General features: G+C 46.9%; 1 protein-coding gene across 3 annotated transcripts in view; it reads right to left on the bottom strand.

Moving 5' to 3' along the window:
* FER1L6 (fer-1 like family member 6) overlaps positions 1-25,728 on the bottom strand; it is a 217,004-nt gene that overhangs the window by 84,676 nt on the left and 106,600 nt on the right. For all 3 annotated transcript variants that reach the window (XM_073679859.1, XM_073679860.1, XM_073679861.1), the window contains 6 exons: positions 14,618-14,742; positions 9,877-10,011; positions 8,971-9,120; positions 1,778-1,888; positions 492-653; positions 116-305 (listed from right to left, as the gene is read on the bottom strand). In XM_073679859.1, the coding sequence (XP_073535960.1) occupies positions 116-305; positions 492-653; positions 1,778-1,888; positions 8,971-9,120; positions 9,877-10,011; positions 14,618-14,742 (873 nt within the window). The remainder of the gene's footprint in view (positions 1-115; positions 306-491; positions 654-1,777; positions 1,889-8,970; positions 9,121-9,876; positions 10,012-14,617; positions 14,743-25,728) is intronic.

Genomic DNA, 25,728 nt, shown 5'->3' with positions numbered 1-25,728 from the left:
CACCATGTGCTATTGGAGTCATCTTGTGTGGCAGAGAGGACTTTGGGCCCCCTTTGGCACCACACCAGGGTCTTGATGTAACTACTGGGGTCTACCTATGTCCCTGCCTTCTTACCGCTTTCAGCAGGAGCAGGTTCCTCTTCAGCTTCCGGTAGTGCCGGGGTATCCACCTCCGATGGTTTGTACAAAAACTGCTTCAAGCAGTTGATCATGTGGGTCCCGACCAGTGTGCTGCGGCCGAATGCCCTCCAGTCCACCACACAGATACTCAGAGGAGGGTGCAGCACTTCATTTTCTGGCAGTTCCTGGGTAATCACAGACGTAAAAAATGGGACGTGGGTTATGTTCTGCTTCTTAACTGAATATTTAGTAACGATTAGAAAGCTTGATGATTTTTTTTCTACAAATGGAATAATCAGTGCAATGATTAAGCTCTGCCTGTCAGCCGATCAGGAATCAGCCTCTTCTGCCCCTACCCACACATTACTTACCACTTCAAACCAGTCCGCCATAACGCTGAAATTGGGGTTGCTCTTGTAGCTTTGAATGACGCTGGATTTTACGCCTTTCCCTGCGCATTCAATCATCACCTGAGGGCGATCCACGGACAGTAGCTGCACTTTCTTCAGTTCTCGGACCCCCCAGAAGAGCACCTAAGAAAAGGGGCATTAAAAATCAGAGAAACTAAATTACCGACTTGCTTACAATTTCTGAAGCACAAAGTACCAACTACGAATGTCAGACATATTTGTTTTACTTTTTTGGCACCCAGATTGTTTCCTCCTTGGCAAATTAGGACCTTGCCCCAATTTCAAGAAATTGGACACAGATTTTTCTTTTTTATTAAATAGATGCCTACAGAGTATGGCCTCTTTCAGACGTCTGTTATTTTTCTCATACGTGAAAAAAAGGACCGATTTCCATCAGTGTGTCTGATCCGAATTTCATTAGTTTTTACTCCATGTGTCCGTTGTTACCATTTCCAAGCCTTTCTTACCCATTAGACAATGGATGGCATCTGTTGTCCATTTTTTCATGCATTCATTGATTTGAATGGGTCATTTTGATCCGTGACTCGGGTCAATAACGAGGACATATCTTCATTTTTTTCATTTTTGGGGATACTTAGTCCAAACAAAAACTACACACAAAAGTCCCATAGACTATAGTGTGTAGGTGTTCTATCAGTGAAAAACGTAGACTGAACATGTAAGTGAAAAATGGAAACCTGACTCAATGAACAAAGGTGCCTATACACAGAAAAGTTGGCCAAACACACCCATGGAGTTTCCTGATTTTTTTCAAAGCAAGGATTGGGTGTTATGTCTAATACATGGTCTAAGGGGGTTCAAAGGACTTCCAATAGAAAAGCCCTGTGCCGTGCTCCACCTCTGCAGACCCCATAATAGACATAACACCGTCTATCAGTTCTGCTCGGAGTGTTCCTTTAAGAGCCATTGCCTTTTACTGTACATTGGACCTGAGGTTTTGAATAGGAAACTCGATCCTATTTCTCCGCTGCTGTGACCGATCACGTTTCACCGCTGCTGTGACCTATAGCCATAATGTGCTGTATGTTAGTAAGAATCTCAGCTCCTGTTACATGATCTGCAGCGTCCGATCCCTTGGTCAGCACTTCCATCGGTTCATATGAGAATGATCAGCTCCGTCTATTCATCAGATCACCGAGACATTGACGATGACGTAAACCTGAATATGTATCCGCCATGGTGAATTATTAATACTACATCTCACATCATCGCTCTGGATTCCTTACCTCTACTCTGTATTTACTCAGAACAGGACGGATAGCGGCCGGGACGCAGTAGACTTGGCTGGGATCTGGGGCATCAATGGGTGGTAGACCCTGGATACCAGACTCGGGAATCTGAAGAGTTAAATAGAGGTGATTTAGTACGCCAGGAGAACAGAGTATAGGAGGAGAAAAAGATGGCGGCTTTCTTCCAAAAACAGCACCACTCCTGTCCATAGGTCATATCCGAGATTGCAGCTTGGCTCTATTGAAGTGAATGGTACTGAGCTGCAATGCCAGTCACAACCAGTGGACAGCTGTGGCACTGTTTGTGAAAGCCATGTATTTCTAATCCTGGACAACCCATTTAAGGCTTGCAACCATGTCATACATTGTCCATGTTCCCATAGGTCTACCGATAGGAGAGGCAGCGGCATTACTGCACACCACACTGCAATACCTGACACAACGACGTCTATACATGTATGGCTGTGACTAGTATTGGAGCTTGGTCCATTCAAGTGAACGACACTGATCCCCAGTACTAAACGTAGCGGCACGGTCATTTGTGTCTGTATCTGTTCTGCAATGAAGGTGCTCCAAGTGCAGGCCCTTCTTACTGCTAATTGATGGAGGTGTGCTGGTTACCCACTGCTATCGATAGTCCATCAATGCAAAATTTTACAAAACCCCTTTAAGGTAAGAGGGTTTTCAGTTCTCTATTTTCTTTGCACCAGTAAATATCATCAACTTTAAAGGGTTATTCCCTAAAAAGCAAAGTCAGGCTTACCCATTTACTATTTATTTAATGGCCTTTGGCTCGTTCTTGAGCCATGGTGACTTGATGGATGAACGATCTGTAGGAAGATCAATCTAGTGCAGGCCTAGATAGGCCCACCAGGGTCTTCTACACAGTTATCTCAAGCCATCAGATTGTGGTCTTGCTCTTCAACTTATTCCTTCTATTCTTCCGACCATGATGTCCTTTTCCAGTGTTGCTCTCTTCGTATGATGTGTCCATGGTAGGCAAGTCATAGCTTAGTGATCCTTGCTTCCAGTGACATGTCTGACTTGATTTGTTCCAAAATTGATTTGTTTGTTCTTCTTGCCATCCATGGTATTGATAACATCCTTCTCCAGCACCACATTTCGAAGGTGTTGATTCTTCTTCCGTCTTGTTTCTTTATCCTACAGGTTACCACAGAAAAAATCTGACTATGTACAAGCTGTGTCTTCATCGCCAGTGAAATGTTCCTTGATTTGAAGACCTTGTCCAGTGGCTTCATTGTTGATTTGCCCATAACTATTCTATTGACATATGGTGTCGCTGCTCCATCTTGAGTGATCATCGATCCAAGTAGTCATCTCCATGTGTCCCAGTCCATCTGAAATGTGTCCCGGTCGCACCTGGCAGTGGTCAATATCTGTCACGGGTGTGTTGCCACGAAGATCGTCACGAGTACACAGCCTGACTTCTCGCAGCTGACTTGTTGGTGCTTTGTGTTTTCTCGGCAGTGTAGGAGTTAATTCTCTCTCTCTCTGGGCTAGCTGAGGTCCAGCCTCGCCCAGCTGCAATCAATGCTTCTTTAGTGAGACTCCTTTATATTCCTGCAGGTCTGTTTGGGAGGTGTCGGTGAAAGCTTTTCATTCAGACTGACAGAGCGGATCGTGGTGTCTGGAGTTGCTGAGATAAGTGTATTTGGAAGTGTGTTTTCCCTTTCCTCGCTTTATCATTTATCTCCTTTCCCGTTGGTGTTCCCTCTGTTGTAGTTGTTTAGAAGTTGTATGCAAGGTGGTTTTGGTTTTTCCCTTGTACTGTCTCGTTCGTCTAAATACTGTGTGTGGGCATATTATTTCTGGTTCCCTATTGTTGTGATCGGGGTCCTTCTCAGGACTAGATTACTTAGGTGCAGGGATCCTCAGAAGGTAGGGGTTACGCTGGCGGCCTGGACCTCTGTACCTTTAACAGTACCTCCAGGATGAGGGATTAGTCAGGGCCCCAGCTTAGGGTCAGCTTAGGCCCCCTACCTCCAGTATTCTGTGACAGTGTGACATTTTCACCGACCATCTTAGTTTTTCTCCAGCTACCATGGATCCAGTAGCCGGTCTAGCTCGGCAGTTGCAGAGTTTGTCCATGGGGCTGGCGGACGTTAGGTCCAAGGTTTTGCATCCTCTGGAGCAAGCCGGACCAGAACCTAAAGTAGCTCTCCCTGACAGGTTCACTGGGGGGCGGGACAAGTTTTTTGTTTTCCGGGAGGCATGCAAATTGTACTTTCGGCTGCGGCCTCGGTCATCGGGCAGTGAAGAACAAAGGGTGGGAATTGTCATCTCGCTCCTACAAGGGGACCCACAATCTTGGGCGTTCTCTCTTCCCCCAAGCTCCCCGGTTCTCCAGTCTGTGGATAGGTTTTTCGCTGCTCTGGGACTCGTATATGATGACCCAGATCGGATCTCCCTTGCTGAGTCTAAGTTACGTAGGATTCAGCAGGGAGATCGTCCGGCGGAGGAATTCTGTTCGGAGTTCCGTAGGTGGGCCACGGACACCCAGTGGAATGACCCGGCTCTTAGGAGCCAGTTTTGTCATGGTTTATCCGACAAATTACAGGATGTGTTGGCACAGTATGACTCTCCCGCGTCACTGGAAGCCGCTATGGCCCTTGCTATTCGCGTTGACAGACGGCTTCGGGAGAGGTGCGGGATAACTCTACCCCCTGTAATGTCTCCACCTCCTACAAGGTCCCCTCATATGGTGGTTCCCCTGGTCAGTCCGGAGGAGCCTATGCAATTAGGAGGGACATCATTTCGGGGAAGGGGACCGGTGGTGCGCCATAAGACAGGAAGGTGTTTTCTCTGCGGGAAAAAGGGACATTTTATTGGGGGGTGTCCATCCCGTCCCTTGCAGAGTAAAGAGTCGTCGAAAAAACTGTTGATCCCAGGTTGTGTGGTGGACGGCAATCTGGGAGTAGGTATTTCGTCCCTAGGTTCGTCTCAGTTTCTCGTACCGGCGGAGGTGGTGGTGGGTACGAGAACTGAGAGGATATCTGTTCTTCTGGATAGTGGGGCCGGGGCTAATCTGGTTGATGCTCGGTTTGCCCGGGTTCAAGGTATGCGATTGAGTGAGTTGGCTAAACCCATCCCCATATTCTCGATCGATGCCAGACCTCTCGGTCAGGGAAGTTTTTTGCAAGCTGTGCATGGCGTAAAACTTCAAGTGGGGGCAATACATAAAGAACTGTTGTCTTGCTACGTGTTGGAGGGTCTTCCCACTCCTATAGTGTTGGGCCTTCCTTGGTTAGCTAAGCATAACCCGGTTATTAATTGGCAAACCAGAGAGATAAGCCAATGGAGTAAATTCTGTAATAAAAACTGCATGAACACGGTCATCGGTGCGGTTACTCCTTGGGTCTTACCTCCATTTCTGGCGGACTTTGAGGATGTATTCTCGGAGAATGGGTGTCAGGAACTACCTCCTCATCGCGTGTATGACTGTTCTGTAAAACTGCTCCCTGAGGCCAAGTTACCTAAAGCTAGGTTGTATAACCTTTCTGGTCCTGAGAGGCAGGCCATGAAGGATTATATTTCTGAAAGTCTGGCTAAGGGGCATATTAGACCTTCATCTTCTCCGGTGGCCGCGGGGTTCTTCTTTGTTAAGAAGAAAGATGGAGGCCTACGCCCTTGCCTGGATTTCCGTGAACTTAATCGGATTACGGTCCGAGATCCGTATCCGCTCCCACTTATTCCCGATCTCTTTAATCAGATCGTGGGCGCCAAATGGTTCTCTAAGTTGGATCTCAGGGGGGCGTACAATCTGATTAGGATGAAGGAGGGGGATGAGTGGAAGACGGCTTTTAACACTCCGGAGGGGCATTATGAGAACCTTGTCATGCCATTCGGTCTGACTAATGCCCCGGCGGTGTTTCAACACTTTGTTAATGATATTTTTCGCCACCTGGTGGGACAGTTTGTTGTCATATATCTGGATGATATCTTAATTTACTCGCCGGATCTGGTGTCTCATCAGGAGCACGTTAGACAGGTGTTACAGATCTTGCGGGATAATAAACTGTATGCCAAGTGGGAAAAGTGTGTGTTCGCCGTACAGGAACTCCAGTTTTTAGGCTTCCTGGTTTCAGCGTCCGGTTTTCGTATGGACCCTGGGAAAGTGCGGGCAGTTCTTGAGTGGGATCGGCCGGAGAATCTTAAGGCACTACAACGTTTCCTGGGGTTTGCTAACTATTACCGGAAGTTCATTCGTAATTTCTCGTCCATGGTTAAGCCTCTCACAGACATGACTAAAAAGGGGACGGATTTTTCTAGGTGGTCTGACAAGGCTTGTCAAGCATTCTCCTCCTTGAAAAAATGTTTTGCCTCGGCACCCATACTCATTCAACCTGATGCGTCTCAGCCATTCTTTGTAGAGGTAGACGCTTCCGAGGTAGGGGTGGGAGCAGTATTGTCACAGGGTTCGTCCCCTGGTAAGTGGCATCCGTGCGCCTTTTTCTCTAAAAAATTGTCGTCCGCTGAGAGGAATTACGATGTCGGCAATAGGGAACTCTTGGCCATTAAGTTAGCTTTTGAGGAGTGGCGCCATTTTTTGGAGGGGGCAGTTCATCCGGTCACCGTCATCACCGATCACAAGAACCTGCTATATCTGGAGTCCGCTAAACGTCTGAATCCCAGACAAGCTAGGTGGTCATTGTTTTTTACCAGGTTTAATTTCGTCGTTACATATCGTCCTGGGTCTAAAAATGTAAAGGCGGATGCCTTATCTCGTAGTTTCCCTGGGGCCGGGAATACGGACGACCCGATTCCTATTCTTCAGGAGGGGGTGGTGGTTTCGGCAGTATGCTCTGAGCTGGAGGAGGAGATATTGGAGGCTCAGGGAGACGCCCCTGTTGGACCTCCGGGGAGACTGTTCGTTCCAGATCAGTTGCGACAAAAGGTGATCGAGGCACACCATAACTCAGTTTTTGCAGGACACCCGGGGAGTAAAGCAACTGTGGATCTCCTCTCGCGTCGGTTTTGGTGGCCTAACTTACATAAAGAGGTGGTAACTTTTGTCGCGTCCTGTGGGGTTTGTGCGCGCTCTAAGACCTCACATACCCGTCCGTCTGGGGCCCTCTTACCTTTGAAGATCCCGGAGCGTCCTTGGACTCATCTGTCTATGGACTTTATTACTGACCTCCCTCCGTCTTCGGGTAAAACGGTCATACTCGTTGTAGTGGACAGGTTCAGCAAGATGGCACATTTTATCGCTCTTCCGGCTCTCCCTAATGCTAAAACTCTTGCGCAGGTGTTCATTGGGGAGATTGTGAGGCTTCACGGGGTACCCTCCGAGGTGGTGTCTGATCGGGGGTCTCAGTTTGTGTCCAAGTTCTGGAAGGCGTTTTGTGCACGGCGGGGGATGCATTTGTCATTCTCGTCGGCTTTTCATCCTCAGACCAATGGTCAGACGGAACGTATGAACCAGAGCTTGGAGACATATCTTCGGTGTTTTGTGTCAGAGAACCAGGAGGACTGGGCTTCTTTCCTACCTCTGGCAGAGTTTGCTCTCAATAATAGGCGGAGCGAGTCCACTGGTAAGTCCCCGTTTTTTGGGGCATATGGTTTTCACCCCCAGTTTTGTACTTTCAGTAGGGGGGGCTCTTCGGGGGTTCCGGAGGAGGAACGATTTTCCTCATCTCTCGCTTCAGTATGGAGAGGGGTGCTGAAGAATCTGAATACTATGGGGAACCGATACAAACGTATGGCTGATAGGAGGAGAGTGTCTGGTCCGGACCTAAGTGTGAACGATCAGGTATGGTTGTCTACCAGGAATATTAAACTTAAGGTTCCCTCCTGGAAACTGGGTCCCAGGTTCATCGGGCCGTACAGAATCAGTTCTGTTATTAATCCGGTGGCATTCCGTCTTGACCTCCCCCCTACGTTTAAAATTCACAACGTGTTTCACAGATCATTGCTTAAGAGGTATGTGGCGCCGGTGGTACCGTCACCTTTACCTCCCCCTCCTGTGGTTGTCAATGGTAACTTGGAGTTCCAGGTATCGAGGGTCATTGATTCACGCTTTAATCGCCGGTCCCTTCAGTACTTGGTTCATTGGAAGGGGTATGGTCCTGAGGAGAGGATGTGGGTTCCTGCGTCGGATATTAACGCAGACCGATTAGTTCGGGCCTTCCACACGACTCACCCGGATAAACCTGGCCCTGAGGGTCCAGAGGCCCCTCGTAGAAGGGGGGGTACTGTCACGGGTGTGTTGCCACGAAGATCGTCACGAGTACACAGCCTGACTTCTCGCAGCTGACTTGTTGGTGCTTTGTGTTTTCTCGGCAGTGTAGGAGTTAATTCTCTCTCTCTCTGGGCTAGCTGAGGTCCAGCCTCGCCCAGCTGCAATCAATGCTTCTTTAGTGAGACTCCTTTATATTCCTGCAGGTCTGTTTGGGAGGTGTCGGTGAAAGCTTTTCATTCAGACTGACAGAGCGGATCGTGGTGTCTGGAGTTGCTGAGATAAGTGTATTTGGAAGTGTGTTTTCCCTTTCCTCGCTTTATCATTTATCTCCTTTCCCGTTGGTGTTCCCTCTGTTGTAGTTGTTTAGAAGTTGTATGCAAGGTGGTTTTGGTTTTTCCCTTGTACTGTCTCGTTCGTCTAAATACTGTGTGTGGGCATATTATTTCTGGTTCCCTATTGTTGTGATCGGGGTCCTTCTCAGGACTAGATTACTTAGGTGCAGGGATCCTCAGAAGGTAGGGGTTACGCTGGCGGCCTGGACCTCTGTACCTTTAACAGTACCTCCAGGATGAGGGATTAGTCAGGGCCCCAGCTTAGGGTCAGCTTAGGCCCCCTACCTCCAGTATTCTGTGACAGTGTGACAATATCTTTGTCTTCTTTGTGATGAGTAGCAGTCCCATGTTTGAGCTTTCCATCTTGACACTCTGTAATAAGTCCTTCATTCCATCTACGCTTGTATGTTATCAATGTTGTCTGCGTATTTAAGATTGTTGCTGATTCGTCCAGCAATTTTGATTCCTTCTTCTTTTTGGCGAGTCCAGCCTTCCTGAAAATAGCTTCCTCATATAAATTGAAGAGAAATGGTGTCAGGATGCCGCCAATTTCAATTTTTTTGTGTTTTTGTTTGGTTTGCCTTTTACAGTCAGATCCACTACGACTCTACCGAGGGGTCTTTAGAAAGAGAGGCCACATCAAAAATAATTGTACCCACCTGGAATAATTCGAATGCCGCCAGAAGATCTCCTCCAGAGAGGTGCCCACAAAACAGAGGGTAGTAGGCCAGTTTAGTAGGGCTGTAAGTCTGATCCGAGAGTATGATTGTTGGAGTGGCCACTGTAGACCCGATATATTCAGGTTTGCCCTGTAGGGTGACAAAAAAGCAGACATTTAAATGGATCTATAGTAAAAATAATGTATAGCAACAAAAAGAACACTAAATGTACAATGATATATATAAGCATATACTCATCAATTACATCAGGACCTGATTTGTATAATGTCCCCAGATATAGAAAGCTAACTGTGCAAACATACTTGATACATTGGTTCAGCTTAAAGAGTAACTAAGCTTTTTTACTTTGCTGTTTCAGCTTCCAAGTCCATGCACTTTTAGTAGCTGCTTTGACCTGCTGCTTTACCAAAAATCTGTAATCAAACAGCGTTTCTAAATATTCTCCCTCTGGGTGCTTCTCTGCTCCCTTCCCCAATTCTCAGACAAGGAGATATATATTGCTTGAGAGCGGATTCCTGCTAGAGCAGCAGATCAAAGCAGCTACTAAACTAGGCAGCTGAAACAGTTCTTTCAGGATGCAGTTTGGGTAAAAAGAAAGCAAAATAAATTAATGGAGTGTTTTACAAAGATTCATAACTTTGCAAAGGCTGATCAATAATTAAATTAAAAAAAGTTATTCTTTAAGGGTAGAAGAGGATTGTTGAGAAATGGCCTTTATCCGCCTGATATGGGGCCCACATGGGAAGGCAAAATCATATGGAGCAGCTGCCTTCCCCGGTTTCGGTATACTGACTTCTCTGCCCAACCATTAAGGGCATGCTACGAAGGATTTGGCCCATCTCTTCAGTAATGCCCCCCATATTCTACCAGAACTTCTTTCCTCACCAGAGCGTCATCATCATACAGCTCTATGACGATATTCGGAGGGTCGTCTGCAATGTCTTTTATCTCTCCATGCAATGGTATGTTGTTGAACAGGAGCATCTGGTTCCAGGTTGGTGAAAGAGTCTGTGGAATGATCTATGGAACAAAAAGAAAGGTAAAGAACACGTCACAATAATTTACATTCTTAAAAGGGTTTTCTGAATTTAGGATGCTGATGGTCTATTGTTAGGATAAATCATAAATATTAGGTCGGTGGAGGTCTGTTGTCTAGTGTGAGCATTGCACCCTCGTCAGTACTTACATCGCTCCATCTACTTAGTAGCAGTGCTGCACATTGCCCACTAGGTGAATGGGAGACATTCATAGCCACTACTAAACAGATGGAGCAATGTAACAGAAGCACCCCGGCCCTTTGTATGGGTGCCAAGAGTCAGCCCTCCACTGATCAAATATTGATGGCCTATCCTAACAATAAGGCGTCATTATCTAAACCTGGAAATGCCCTATAACATTTAGTCATGGATATTGGTTACTCATCAACACATTGCGGCAATAAACCACTGGATACCAAGCATTGGGCCAACATCTGACTGGACCCATAAACTATTGAACAACAGGGAATTGTCTCCCGAACCCCTTTACGAGGATCATTTGTCATAAATATATACAGTACAGACCAAAAGTTTGGACACACCTTCTCATTTAAAGATTTTTCTGTATTTTCTTGACTATGAAAATTGTACATTCACACTGAAGGCATCAAAACTATGAATTAACATGTGGAATTATATACTTAACAAAAAAGTGTGAAACAACTGAAAATATGTCTTATATTCTAGGTTCTTCAAAGTAACCACCTTTTGCTTTGATGACTGCTTTGCACACTCTTGGCATTCTCTTGATGAGCTTCAAGAGGTAGTCACCGGAAATGGTCTTCCAACAATCTTGAAGGAGTTCCCAGAGATGCTTAGCACTTGTTGGCCCTTTTGCCTTCACTCTGCGGTCCAGCTCACCCCAAACCATCTCGATTGGGTTCAGGTCTGGTGACTGTGGAGGCCAGGTCATCTGGCGTAGCACCCCATCACTCTCCCTCTTGGTCAAATAGCCCTTACACAGCCTGGAGGTCATTGTCCTGTTGAAAAATAAATGATTGTCTAACTAAACGCAAACCGAATGGAATAGCATGCCGCTGCAAGATGCTGTGGTAGCCATGCTGGTTCAGTATGCCATCAATTTTGAATAAATCCCCAACAGTGTCACCAACAAAGCACCCCCACACCATCACACCTCCTCCTCCATGCTTCACGGTGGGAACCAGGCATGTAGAGTCCATCCGTTCACCTTTTCTGCGTCACACAAAGACACGGTGGTTGGAACCAAAGATCTCAAATTTGGACTCATCAGACCAAAGCACAGATTTCCACTGGTCTAATGTCCATTCCTTGTGTTTTTTAGCCCAAACAAGTCTCTTCTGCTTGTTGCCTGTCCTTAGCAGTGGTTTCCTAGCAGCTATTTTACCATGAAGGCCTGCTGCACAAAGTCTCCTTTTAACAGTTGTTGAAGAGATGTGTCTGCTGCTAGAACTCTGCGTGGCACTGACTTGGTCTCTAATCTGAGCTGCTGTTAACCTGCGATTTCTGAGGCTGTTGACTCGGATAAACTTATCCTCAGAAGCAGAGGTGACTCTTGGTCTTCCTTTCCTGGGGCGGTCCTCATGTGAGCCAGTTTCTTTGCAGCGCTTGATGGTCTTTGCAACTGCACTTGGGGACACATTCAAAGTTTTCCCAATTTTTCGCACTGACTGACCTTCATTTCTTAAAGTAATGATGGCCACTCATTTTTCTTTACTTAGCTACTTTTTTCTTACCATCATACAAATTCTAGCAGTCTATTCAGTAGGACTATCAGCTGTGTATCCACCAGACTTCTGCACAACACAACTGATGGTCCCAACCCCATTTATAAGGCAAGAAATCCCACTTATTAAACCTGACAGGGCACACCTGTGAAGAGAAAACCATTTCCGGTGACTACCTCTTGAAGCTCATCAAGAGAATGCCAAGAGTGTGCAAAGCAGTCATCAAAGCAAAAGGTGGCTACTTTGAAGAACCTAGAATATAAGACATATTTTCAGTTGTTTCACACTTTTTTGTTAAGTATATAATTCCACATGTGTTAATTCATAGTTTTGATGCCTTCAGTGTGAATGTACAATTTTCATAGTCATGAAAATAAAGAAAAATCTTTAAATGAGAACGTGTGTCCAAACTTTTGGTCTGTACTGTATATATATATTTTATTTACCTGGTGTAAATGCCGCTGTTTTCCTGAATCCGGAAATGTTTTTCTTTTGTTTCTGCTCCTCTCCATTCCTGAGATATGGCCCCCTCTTTATTGTATATAAATCTAATCGTTTTAGCCAAGTGAGTGTGGCCATGAAAAGGAAGATGCCCACAGTAGAGCTGAGGATCACGCCCAGTTGGTTAAAAATACTAGATTTATATGCAGAGAAGAAGAGGCCAAATCTCATGAACGGAGAGGTGCAAGAACAAAAGAAAAACAACGTCGGACTCATGAGAACAGCGGCATTTACACCAGGTAAAAAATTACATATTTTAAGCAAGTGACAGGTCCTCTATAACCCAATAACTTAGATTCTAGACCATTGGACACCATGGTATGAGCATGAAAAGTGTAATGCCGGCGTCTCTGCATGGTACCTCTCTCTCCTCCCGGCAGGAATGCCGACATACTCACTGTCACAGCCGTTCAGCTGCAGCTTCTGTTCCACTTCCCATCATGGCTTCCAGGTTCTAGGGCCAGCGCAAGTTACGCAGGTTTCCTGGCAACATGCTTACGGCAGGCGGGTGCGCACTCCCCCTTCTTAAAAGGGTAGCGCGCACAGTACGGAAATGTCCCTAGCTGTCACGGGTGTGTCGGAAGTGACAGACAGTCTCCCTGCAGTTGGCTGCAGGAGATCTCTACGTTTGGCATTGTAGACATTTTCTTAGAGGCTGTCTCTAAGACACAGTGGCTACCTTCCTTTGGCTAATTAACACCCTGGCCTGGGTGTATAAATACCTGCTGGGTATCAGAGGGAGGTGCAGGCGATATTTATTACTCCTTTTGAAGGCTTGAGCATGAGCAGTACTTCTTCCTCTCTGGTGTTGAGGACGTGTGCACAGTTGTCTGGAGTCGTCTAAAGCTAAGCAATTCCCCTTTGTTTGTCCCCATTTCTTGTCTTTAGTGTCAGTGAGGATCAACTAGTGCTCATCCCCTTCCTTCCCTAGCCAGGGCCAAATGCTAGGGAAAGGCAGGGCGAGGTACGCGTGCGGCGACTGGTGAAGAACCAATATAGGGACGTTAGGGGAGACAGGGTAATATTCCAGGAGGTCTCCACTCCCCCCTTTCCTTAGAGTCTGGGCTTCCTTTCCCACACCTTGCGTGACACCAGCCTATAGCTGGGAGGCATTAGGTATTTATGGCATCCTCCCCTGTAGGGAGGTGCCTTAGCAACTTCAGCACCTTGTGTGTCTTCAAACTACTAGTTTATTTTCAGGTTCCTGATCCCGAACCCGTTCTGTGACCCTGCACCAGAGCCTGTCCTGTGTTCCTGAACCCATCCTGTCTAAACCTGATCCTAAACTAGTCCTGCTAGCTTGTACTTAACCAGTTCCTGAACCTGCCCAGTCTGAACCTGATCCTGAACCCATCCTGGACTCAGGGGCCTAGAGGACTCAGGGCTCATGTACTCTGAGTCCGTACCTGCATCCCCGACCCTTGGGGTCAGCTGCTGCAGTACTGGGGACTGCCCTTAAGTGGTACCTGGCAGCCACATGCAGCTCAAGCCTAACTCCACCATCAGGGGCTCTAGTGAAGAACCAGGTGGTCTCTTAGTCATGCCACTCCAGCGTAAGCCCGACTCGTGTCGCTAGTGGGCCACACCCATCAGCGTAACATAAAGCAATGTAAATCAAGTACTGGGACCACTGAACACCAAGGTTAAAAAGGGCTGCGAAACCACTCTGTTCTAGAGCCATAAACTATTAGAAACACAGGAAAATTATAATAATGGTAGTTGAACATTTCAAAAGTTCATCAATACGATCAATCAGTCACCTTTACCCGGCACAGATATGGACCTTTACCCGGCGCTGATATGGACCTTTACCCAGTACCGATATGGACCTTTACCCGGCACCGATATGGACCTTTACCCGGCACCGATATGGACCTTTACCCGGCACCGATATGGACCTTTACCCGGCACCGATATGGACCTTTACCCGGCACAGATATGGACCTTTACCCGGCACAGATATGGACCTTTACCCGGCACAGATATGGACCTTTACCCGGTACAGATATGGACCTTTACCAGGTACAGATATGGACCTTTACCAGGTACAGATATGGACCTTTACCCGGCATAGATATGGACCTTTACCCGGCACAGATATGGACCTTTACCCGGCACAGATATGGACCTTTACCCGGTACAGATATGGACCTTTACCCGGTACAGATATGGACCTTTACCCGGCATAGATATGGACCTTTACCCGGCACAGATATGGACCTTTACCCGGTACAGATATGTGAACCATATCTGTAATTAGACAAGATCTATAGAGCTACAAACAAAAGCCTAAATGTATTCCTAACTTAATGGCAACAGAATCAAGATCTTGTTGAGATGGAGTCGAAGCCGCGGAGAATATAACAGTCTAGATTTGCTTACCTTTGTTGTCTGGCAATGCGACACAAATGTCACTTTAGCAAATGGATCAGAAAGGCCGGTACTGTCTGCGGCGATCAACCCTCGAGCCTGGTACATGTGCGCGCGCAACTGGAATAGGTGTTTCGCTGAAACATAGAAGTTATTAGATTTATAGGGGGATTTTTTTTAATGAGTTTCCAACAACTTAAAGGGAATCTCCATTTAAATGATGAGAAGCCCTCACCTCATACCATTGTTCATCAGTAGAAGTTTATTTTTCTTGTTATAGGGTCTTCAGTATTTTTCAAGTCTCTTAGCCCCCACCATTATAATCATCATATAATAAAAAGTGAAGTATCTGGAAGTGGAGACGTAATCACTAATCACGCAACCAAATCCATATCAGTTAATGATGGGAGTGTAGGAAAGGGACAATGGGGAAGGGGCGCTGCAGGTAAGGATTGAACAGTGACCATACACAGCAAAGCAAAAGTCAGCTGAACCTGCCGATTCGGGGGGGACAGCCAACTATCTACTGTGTATGGGGCATACATCGCAAGAAAGAAGAAAATGGCAGTAATATTCAACGCCTGATCCTTTTTTGGAGAGACACTAACACCATATGTGTCGGGCATTGATAATCCTCTCTCTACTGTGAAGCACTGCACTTCTTGCCTAGGAAACCAGCCACTTCTGACAGACTGCAGAGGTGGCCAGTAACCTAGCAGTATGAGTAGTACATAATATAATTATGAGTCCCTACATTCTTAAAGGGAATCTGTCACCAGATTTTTTCTATGAAGTCTGAGAGCACCATAATGTAGGGGAAGAGACCCTGATTCAAGCGATATGTCATGGGCTGTGTGTTGCTGTTTCAATACAATCAGTGTTTTATCAGCAGGAGATTATCACTACAGGGCTAGGTGTCTCGTTCTGCCTAGTCCAACCACTCCCCCAGTACTGATTGGTAGCCTTCTGTCAATATACAGTGTACACAGAGAGCAGCCAATCAGTAGTGTGGGTGGGGTTATACACAGGTTATACACAGGAATCTGCCAATCAGTGGTGTAAGCGGGGATATACACAGAAATCTGCCAGTCAGTATTGTGGGCAGGGTTATATACAGAAATCTGCCAATCAGTATTGTGGGCAGGGTTATATACAGAAATCTGCCAATCAGTATTGTGGGCGGGGTTATACACAGCTCAGCATTCCGAGCTCTGCTAGCTCTGCAGCAGAGAAAGCAGGGATTCTATCGCAACTGCTGCACCCAGTAAACTAAGTGATACATCGCTGGAATCAGGGTTTCTGTCTCTATATCATGCTGCGGTCAGATTACATAGCAAAAAACTGCTGACGGATTCACTTTAAGAACAGGAAGGATTTTTAATAAGAAGTAAGTCTTGTTTTTAAAAGCGCTTTGTAATTTTGCCCATTAATAATGATGACAAACCCTTTTAAGTTATGAAAGAATGCATCTCCTGTCCTACTTTTTAGCGCACCATAAGCAACTGCCTGCTGAGTCTACCCTAATTTTACAAAATATGACAACTCTTGCGCTCTTTTTTTTCCTACTTTTCTGGTGCATTTTGTAGCGATAAGAGTGGCCCATTGTTCTGTGGTTAAATTATGGTGCATTTAGCCGTTCCATTTTCAGCGCGATGCTGATAGATTAGAGTAAGTCACTCTCATCTCTGTATACATAGGCCGACGAACAGTGATGGCGACAGAACAATCACTAATACAGTTGTTCTGCGCCTATATACAGCATCATGTTCTCAGCAGCACATCACCTGTTTAGGCAAAGTGCTGCCTATTATGATGACTTTTTTACCGGCATAAATGATCCAATCACCCAGCGAATGAGCGTTTTGATCAATCGTCAGATGATTCGTTTACACAAGGAGATAATAGGGAATGAGTATTCTGAGGAACGTTCAGTGATTCCTCTTCTAAATGCACCAGAAATTGAACATCTCGTGCTAATCATTTCCGTCCGATGAATTGCAGCATCGTATTGCAGCGTAGGCCGCACCGCATCTTGTTACTACGTCTTTTAATCTTTGTTCGATGCATTATTGAATAATATGTGGGTGTTTTATACAATCAATAGGAAGCAGCGCCCTGTGAGGATAACCAATTATTGACCTGGTTTATGTGAAAAATGGGACATGCCAGAGTTTGTCTTACCCAACAGAGGTCACTGTCAGGGGCCTCGTCTTCCCTAATATAATTATTATCATTATTATTTATTATTACTTATTATTATTATTATTATTTACTATGTAAATTATAAACTATGTAACTATGTAAAATTATAGTGCCATTTATTCCATGGCGCTTTACATGTGATAGGGATATACATAACAAAAGCATTTACATAATCTTAACAAGACGAGTCAGCGACTGGTACAGGAGGAGCGAGGAGCCTGCCCGCGAGGGCTCACATTCTAGAAGGGATGGGTGAGGGTACAGTAGGTGAGGGTAGGGCTGGTCGTGCAGCGGTATGGTGGAGCGAGGGTTACTGCAGGTTGTAGGCTTGTCGGAAGAGGTAGGTCTTCAGGTTCGTTTTGAAGGTTTCCACGGTTGGCGAGAGTCTGATATGTTGGGGTAGAGAGTTCCAGAGTAGGGGGGATGCACGGGAGACATCTTGTATACGATTGTGGGAGGAGGAGATAAGAGGGGAGTAGAGAAGGGGATCTTGTGAGGATCGGAGGTTGCGTGCAGGTAAGTACCGGGAGACTAGGTCAGAGATATATGGAGGAGACAGGTTGTGGATGGCTTTGTATGCCATGGTTAGGGTTTTGAACTCAATTCTCTGGGCAATGGGGAGCCAGTGAAGAGATTGACAGAGGGGGGAGGCCGGGGAATAGCGGGGGGACAGGTGGGTTAGTCGAGCAGCAGAGTTTAGGATAGATTGGAGAGGCGCAAGAGTGTTGGAAGGTAGGCCATGGAGCAGGAGGTTGCAGTAGTCGAGGCGGGATATGATGAGGGCATGCACTAGTGTTTTTGCAGAGTCTTTGCTGAGGAATGCACGGATCCGGGAGATGTTTTTGAGTTGGAGTCGGCAGGAGGTGGAAAGGGCTTGGATATGTGGCTTGAAGGAGAGATCAGAGTCCAGGGTTACTCCAAGGCAGCGAGCTTGTGGGACTGGGGAGAGTGAACAGCCATTGATGTTGATGGATGTGAATGAGAGGGTGGAAAGATGATCAACTCTGTTTTATCCATGTTGAGTTTTAGAAATCTGTCGGAGAAGAAGGATGAGATAGCGGACAGACATTGTGGGATTCTGGTTAGTAGGGAGGAGATATCGGGTCCAGAGAGGTAGATCTGTGTGTCATCAGCATAGAGGTGATACTGAAAACCGTGAGACTCTATGAGCTGTCCCAGGCCAAAGGTGTAGATGGAGAAGAGCAGAGGTCCTAGAACTGAACCTTGGGGGACATCGACAGATAGGGGGCGAGATGAGGAGGTGGTGCGTGAGTGCGAGACGCTGAATGTCCTGTCTGTTAAGTATGAGGAGATCCAAGATAGAGCCAAGTCCGTGATGCCAAGAGATGAGAGAATCTGGAGTAAGAGGGAATGGTCCACTGTGTCAAAGGCAGATGACAGGTCCAGAAGGAGGAGGATGGAGTAGTGTTGCTTGGATTTGGCATTTAGTAGGTCGTTGGTGACTTTGGTCAGGGCAGTTTCAGTCGAGTGATGCGGTCGGAAGCCAGATTGCAGGCGGTCGACGAGGGAGCAGGAGGAGAGGTGGGAGGACAGTTCAAGGTGGACACGTTGTTCTAGAAGTTTTGAGGCAAAGGGGAGGAGTGATATGGGGCGGTAGCTAGTCAGAGAGGAAGGGTCAAGGGAGGGCTTTTTGAGGATGGGTGTGATTGCGGCATGTTTGACACATGAGGGGAAGACTCCGGTTGTTAGTGACAGATTGAAGAGGTGGGTTAGGATTGGGATGAAGACTGTGGTAAGGTTAGTGATGAGGTGGGATGGGATTGGGTCAAGTTCGCAGGTGGTGAGGTGTGATTTGGAGAGTAAAGAGGAGACTTGACCTTCTGTAATGGTGGAGAAGTGGGGTTTGGAGGAGGAGGGTTGAGTAGATATGAGGAGGGGTTGTGTGGACTTTAGGCAAATGTTTTGTCTGATGGTGTCAATCTTCTGTTTGAAGAATGAGGCAAAGTCGTCGGCTGAGATGAGAGAAGAAGGAGGAGGTGCTGGGGGACGAAGGAGAGAGTTGAAAGTGTTAAATAGCTGTTTAGGGTTGTGAGATAGGGAGGATATGAGAGATGAGAAGTAGGTTTGTTTTGCTGTAGTGAGTGCGGACTTGAAATTAGTGAGGGATTTCTTGAATGCGATGAAGTGCTCGATGGAGTGAGACCTTTTCCATCTCCGCTTCGCAACCCTGGAGGCCCGGCGCAGTTCTTTGGTAAGTTTAGTGTGCCAGGGTTGCCTGTTGAATGTGCGAGGTGTGGTGTGTGTGAGAGGGGCGATCGAGTCTAGAGCTGAAGCTATTGTGGTGTTATATGAGGCAGCAACAACGTCTGCATCGTGTAAGGAATTTATGTCTGTGAGAGGAAGGAGGGATTCAGAGAGAGAGTGTAGGTCAAGGTGTTTGAGATTTCTGCGAGGGTGTGTGAGTTTGTGGAGTGGGGATTGTGCACCCGGAGAGGAGAGGGTAGAGAATGTGAGGACGTTATGGTCAGAGAGAGGGAGTGGTGAATTAGAGAGGTTAGATAGGGAACAGAGGCGGGTGAAGATGAGGTCCAGTGTGAGGCCATCTTTGTGGGTTGGTGTGGAAGACCATTGAGTGATTCCAAAGGAGGAAGTGAGGGATAGGAGCTTAGAGACAGACGAGTGGGAAGTGTCAATGGGGATGTTGAAGTCACCCATTATGATAGTGGGGATGTCAGTGGAAAGGAAGTGAAGCAGCCAGGTGGTGAAATGGTCTAAGAAGGTGGTGGCTTGCCCTGGGGGTCGGTAAACGACGACCAGTTGGAGGTTGGAGGGGGAATAGATGTGCACACAGTGCACCTCAAAAGAGGGGAGTGTAACGGAGGGTGGCAGTGGGATTTGGGTGAAAGCGCAGAGTTCTGATAGGAGGAAATCTACGCCTCCACCATGTTTGCCATTGGGGCGGGGGGTGTGGGAAAGGTGGAATCCGCCATATGAAAGGGCAGCTGGGGAGGCTGTGTCAGAGGGGGTGAGCCATGTTTCGGTGATGGCGAGGAAGGAGAGTTTGTTTGTAATGAAAAGATCGTGGATGAAGGAAAGTTTGTTGCAGACAGAGCGAGCGTTCCATAGAGCTCCTGTTAGTATAGCTGAGGAGGTGTGTATTAGTTGGATGGGTATGAGGTTAGAAGGGTTGCGACAGTTTGAGGAAGGTCGTGGATAGGAGGTCGAAGTAACTGTGGGGATATGGCGAGGAGGACCAGGATTTGGAGAGATATCTCCAGCAGTGAGGAGGAGCAGAGAAAGTGTTAGCAGGTGGGAGCAGGAGAGAGCATGAGGTGGCTGTCTGTGTTTGGAGATCCAGGATTGAATGTTGAGGAATAATTTGGAGGAGGAGGTGAGATGAATGGGGAGGATGGAGGGAGAGATGAAGAGTTTATTACTAGGTGTAGGGATTTGAGGGGTTATTAGAAAGTGGAGGACTATAGAGGAAAAAGTGAGAGCTAACAGAAACATAGTTAAAAGAGAGTGAGTGGTCAAAGTGTGGGTTACCTGACTCCTGCCCTGATTAACTGCCTCTGAAATAACTGCCACTTCTCTCCGAAGCCACTTTGCTCAAGAAGACGCATGCACACCCCAGCATATAATGGGGCGTATACAGAATAAGGCTCATTAATCTATGTATTTCACAAAAATCTTTTAGTTCTGATTGATCATAAAATCTATGTGAGCAATGAGAACAGCAACGTTTACTCTGCAAATAGTGGAGGGGCCATAAAAAAAATCCAAGGACCTCGCAGCAAAAATGAAAGGACATGGACGCCTTCAGGGGACTTTTTTTTAAATTAAATGCATGTATTTTGGCTAAAAAATATTTTTGGGTTCCTTTAAAAATATTTCACTTTGTGTCTTCTGTAGCCTCTGTGTTGCACTGTCTATTGCTGTTGAATGTAGAGTGAGTTAACTGAGAATCCATCAGTGATAGAGAGTTAAAGAGAAACCTGACAGCTGATAAATTACATTCGCTGTATGATTTCAGCCAAGTATGATTCACTATGAACTTTGAAAGCCGTTGGGGACCAAGCCGGATGGGAGACTAGTCGGACTGGCGGGTCCCTGGCGGCTTCTCCCTGCTCTCTGACAATGACTGACATGTCTCTCTGTACGTGCGTGTACAGTGAGAGACCTGTCAATCTAGGGGAGTGGGTGGGGAGGAGACGCCAGGGACCCACCTGTCCGATTAGTCTCCCATGCAACTCGGTTCCCGATGGCTCTTAAAGTGTGTTTCTATAAAAGTCAAAGAAACTGTTCATGGCTGAAATGATGCAACTCTCATCTTCCTTCTGAGCTCCTCTCAGCGGATTTATGAGCAAATGAAAGTTAAGCTGAACTTAAATCAGAATCCAAATAGGAGCCCAGAAGACAGAAGATAAAGAGTTATAAACTCTCCTGTCAGAACAAGTTCACTGTTGGATTCTCTGTTAACTCTATAGAAGATACATTGCACATTTTTTACAACTGAAACAATGATTTTTAAGCAAAAATACCTGCAGAATAATTAAACTGAGAATCAGTCAGTAAGCTCGTTCTGATGGGAAACTTTATGACTCTTGTCTTCATGCTTCTGAGTTGTGCTCAACTGATTATTGATAAAGTTCAACTTGTGGTCAAAAATCAGCAGAGAACAGCTCAGAAGTAGGAAGATAAAAGTTATAAACTTTCCATCACTGGCAGATTCTCAGTTGACTCATTTTGCAGCCAGCAATAAACAGTGCAAATCAGAGCCATTCAGTACAATTACGTGCATATAAGTTAAATTAAATGCCCCTAAAGGTGTCGACATCCTTGTAGTAGGTCGGCCCTTTTCGTGCTGGGTTTGTGCACCAAAGGCGAAATGGTCTGATAGTTGCAGACCATCCATACTATCTCCAGGAATGTTCCTCCCTCTGGTTTGATAATTTTCCCTAGAGAGGAAAGGCTAGCACAGGAATTTGAAGCCCAGAATGGGAACAACCAGGACGTTCCCCCTTTTCTTCAAAGGGTCCATGGCAGCCTCACATTCTACCTCTATGGTATTTACACCCCTGTCTGTACACTCTTTAGTTTGCTGAACACATTCCCTTTTGGTTATAAGGGCCTCCAACAATAATAAGCGAATTACAAGGAGTTCTGCCTATGGACCCCAGTGATCAGCTGTGATCTGGGGAGGAACTTGGCAGCAAGTGTTCAGTTTCCCTGCAGTGCCACCACAGGATAAACTGGGTATTACACAGTTTTCGGATATTGATGGACTGTCTACCTAATTCATGTGCGTATGGGGTCCTCCAGGGAAAAAGTGTATCTGCCCTCTCTGGCTAATATATAAGGGTCCTTAGCTGGGATTTTCATCACGAGCCAATTATTTTCTTCTAGGATGATAATAATTATTATAGCTAATTATCCCACTAGAATTATTGATCAAAGTCTGGGTTCAGACAAGGTTCGTTTATGGACTACAATGCCCAGACTGACCGAGGGTCTCCTGACCTGAACTTACAGCCTCACATGTGTCTATGGAGCTGAAGACCCACGGTGAAATAATCTCATGGTTCTGATGGGTAAGACAAGACACCTCTGGCGCGCCTTGTCTTGGAAGACACAACTTAATTGGACGGAAGGTCTAATCTGTCTGATTCATGTTTCTCCCGACACAATATTGTTACAGAGTAACGAGCTGCGGAGTAGAAGTCTTTATAGAACCTCGTAAGGTTTAAGTAATGAAGACGCCGTTTAGCAAGAGTATAATTACCTTCATGGACTGGAGCGTAACTCTTCTTCATGAAGGCGCATGGTGGTGCCGGGACAGAATCTGATAGATGTGTTTAATATAGTGCACAAGGGGATCGGTGCAGAGTAAGTAAAGAAGAATCCTTGTAATATCACAGCTCTCTATTACTCACCTCGCATTGTTCTTCGCTGCTCTGTGTATTCCAGAACAGACATTTGCGGAATTTCTATGAATGGTTGTCTCGTGAGGCATTGTCTGTTTTCTAAGGATTTAGTTAAATGCATGTATTTTGGGGTAATAATAATTTTTGCAATTGGATTTGATTAAAAAAATGTCACCGTTTCCTTTCTTGTTGCACTGTCTGCTGCTAGTTGCAGAATGAGTTAACTGACCGAAAACGCTGAGGAAACGCTGACCGAAAACGCTGACCGAAAACGCTGAGGAAACGCTGACCGAAAACACTGAGGAAACGCTGACCGAAAACGCTGAGGAAACGCTGACCGAAAACGCTGAGGAAACGCTGACCGAAAACGCTGACCGAAAACGCTGAGGAAACGCTGAGGAAACGCTGAGGAAACGCTGACCGAAAACGCTGAGGAAACGCTGACCGAAAACGCTGAGGAAACGCTGACCGAAAACGCTGAGGAAACGCTGACCGAAAACGCTGAGGAAACGCTGACCGAAAACGCTGAGGAAACGCTGACCGAAAACGCTGAGGAAACGCTGACCGAAAACGCTGAGGAAACGCTGACCGAAAACGCTGAGGAAACTCTGACCGAAAACGCTGAGGAAACACTGACCGAAAATGCTGACCGAAAACGCTGAGGAAACGCTGACCGAAAACGCTGAGGAAACGCTGACCGAAAACGCTGAGGAAACGCTGACCGAAAACGCTGAGGAAACTCTGACTGAAAACGCTGAGGAAACGCTGACCGAAAACGCTGAGGAAACACTGACCGAAAACGCTGAGGAAACGCTGACCGAAAACGCTGAGGAAACTCTGACCGAAAACGCTGAGGAAACGCTGACCGAAAACGCTGACCGAAAACGCTGAGGAAACTCTGACCGAAAACGCTGAGGAAACACTGACCGGAAACGCTGACCGAAAACACTGAGGAAACGCTGACCGAAAACGCTGAGGAAACTCTGACCGAAAACGCTGAGGAAACACTGACCGAAAATGCTGACCGAAAACGCTGAGGAAACGCTGACCGAAAACGCTGAGGAAACGCTGACCGAAAACGCTGAGGAAACGCTGACCGAAAACGCTGAGGAAACGCTGACCGAAAACGCTGAGGAAACGCTGACCGAAAACGCTGAGGAAACGCTGACCGAAAACGCTGAGGAAACGCTGACCGAAAACGCTGAGGAAACGCTGACCGAAAACACTGAGGAAACTCTGACCGAAAACGCTGAGGAAACACTGACCGGAAACGCTGACCGAAAACACTGAGGAAACGCTGACCGAAAACGCTGAGGAAACTCTGACCGAAAACGCTGAGGAAACACTGACCGAAAATGCTGACCGAAAACGCTGAGGAAACGCTGACCGAAAACGCTGAGGAAACGCTGACCGAAAACGCTGAGGAAACGCTGACCGAAAACGCTGAGGAAACGCTGACCGAAAACGCTGAGGAAACGCTGACCGAAAACGCTGAGGAAACGCTGACCGAAAACGCTGAGGAAACGCTGACCGAAAACACTGAGGAAACGCTGACCAAAAACGCTGAGGAAACACTGACCGGAAACGCTGACCGAAAACACTGAGGAAACGCTGACCGAAAACGCTGAGGAAACGCTGACCGAAAACGCTGACCGAAAACGCTGAGGAAACGCTGACCGAAAACACTGAGGAAACGCTGACCGAAAACACTGAGGAAACGCTGACCGAAAACGCTGAGGAAACGCTGACCGAAAACGCTGAGGAAACGCTGACCGAAAACGCTGAGGAAACGCTGACCGAAACTCTGACCGAAAACGCTGAGGAAACACTGACCGAAAATGCTGACCGAAAACGCTGAGGAAACGCTGACCGAAAACGCTGAGGAAACGCTGACCGAAAACGCTGAGGAAACACTGACCGAAAATGCTGACCGAAAACGCTGAGGAAACGCTGACCGAAAACGCTGAGGAAACGCTGACCGAAAACGCTGACCGAAAACGCTGAGGAAACGCTGACCGAAAACACTGAGGAAACGCTGACCGAAAACGCTGAGGAAACGCTGACCGAAAACGCTGAGGAAACGCTGACCGAAAACGCTGACCGAAAACGCTGAGGAAACGCTGACCGAAAACACTGAGGAAACGCTGACCGAAAACGCTGAGGAAACGCTGACCGAAAACGCTGAGGAAACGCTGACCGAAAACGCTGAGGAAACTCTGACCGAAAACGCTGAGGAAACACTGACCGAAAATGCTGACCGAAAACGCTGAGGAAACGCTGACCGAAAACGCTGAGGAAACGCTGACCGGAAACGCTGAGGAAACGCTGACCGAAAACGCTGAGGAAACTCTGACCGAAAACGCTGAGGAAACGCTGACCGAAAACGCTGAGGAAACGCTGACCGAAAACGCTGAGGAAACGCTGACCGAAAACGCTGAGGAAACTCTGACCGAAAACGCTGAGGAAACACTGACCGAAAATGCTGACCGAAAACGCTGAGGAAACGCTGACCGAAAACGCTGAGGAAACGCTGACCGAAAACGCTGAGGAAACGCTGACCGAAAACGCTGAGGAAACACTGACCGGAAACGCTGACCGAAAACACTGAGGAAACGCTGACCGAAAACGCTGAGGAAACTCTGACCGAAAACGCTGAGGAAACACTGACCGAAAATGCTGACCGAAAACGCTGAGGAAACGCTGACCGAAAACGCTGAGGAAACGCTGACCGAAAACGCTGAGGAAACGCTGACCGAAAACGCTGAGGAAACGCTGACCGAAAACGCTGAGGAAACGCTGACCGAAAACGCTGAGGAAACGCTGACCGAAAACACTGAGGAAACTCTGACCGAAAACGCTGAGGAAACACTGACCGGAAACGCTGACCGAAAACACTGAGGAAACGCTGACCGAAAACGCTGAGGAAACTCTGACCGAAAACGCTGAGGAAACACTGACCGAAAATGCTGACCGAAAACGCTGAGGAAACGCTGACCGAAAACGCTGAGGAAACGCTGACCGAAAACGCTGAGGAAA

This window comes from Phyllobates terribilis, unplaced genomic scaffold (assembly GCF_046119375.1).
Source record: "Phyllobates terribilis strain yellow unplaced genomic scaffold, ASM4611937v1 Scaffold_4__5_contigs__length_816908805, whole genome shotgun sequence".
NCBI lineage: Eukaryota > Metazoa > Chordata > Amphibia > Anura > Dendrobatidae > Phyllobates > Phyllobates terribilis.
The sequence above is the reverse complement of the archived record's forward strand: the minus strand, read 5'-3'. Positions and strand labels throughout refer to the sequence as shown.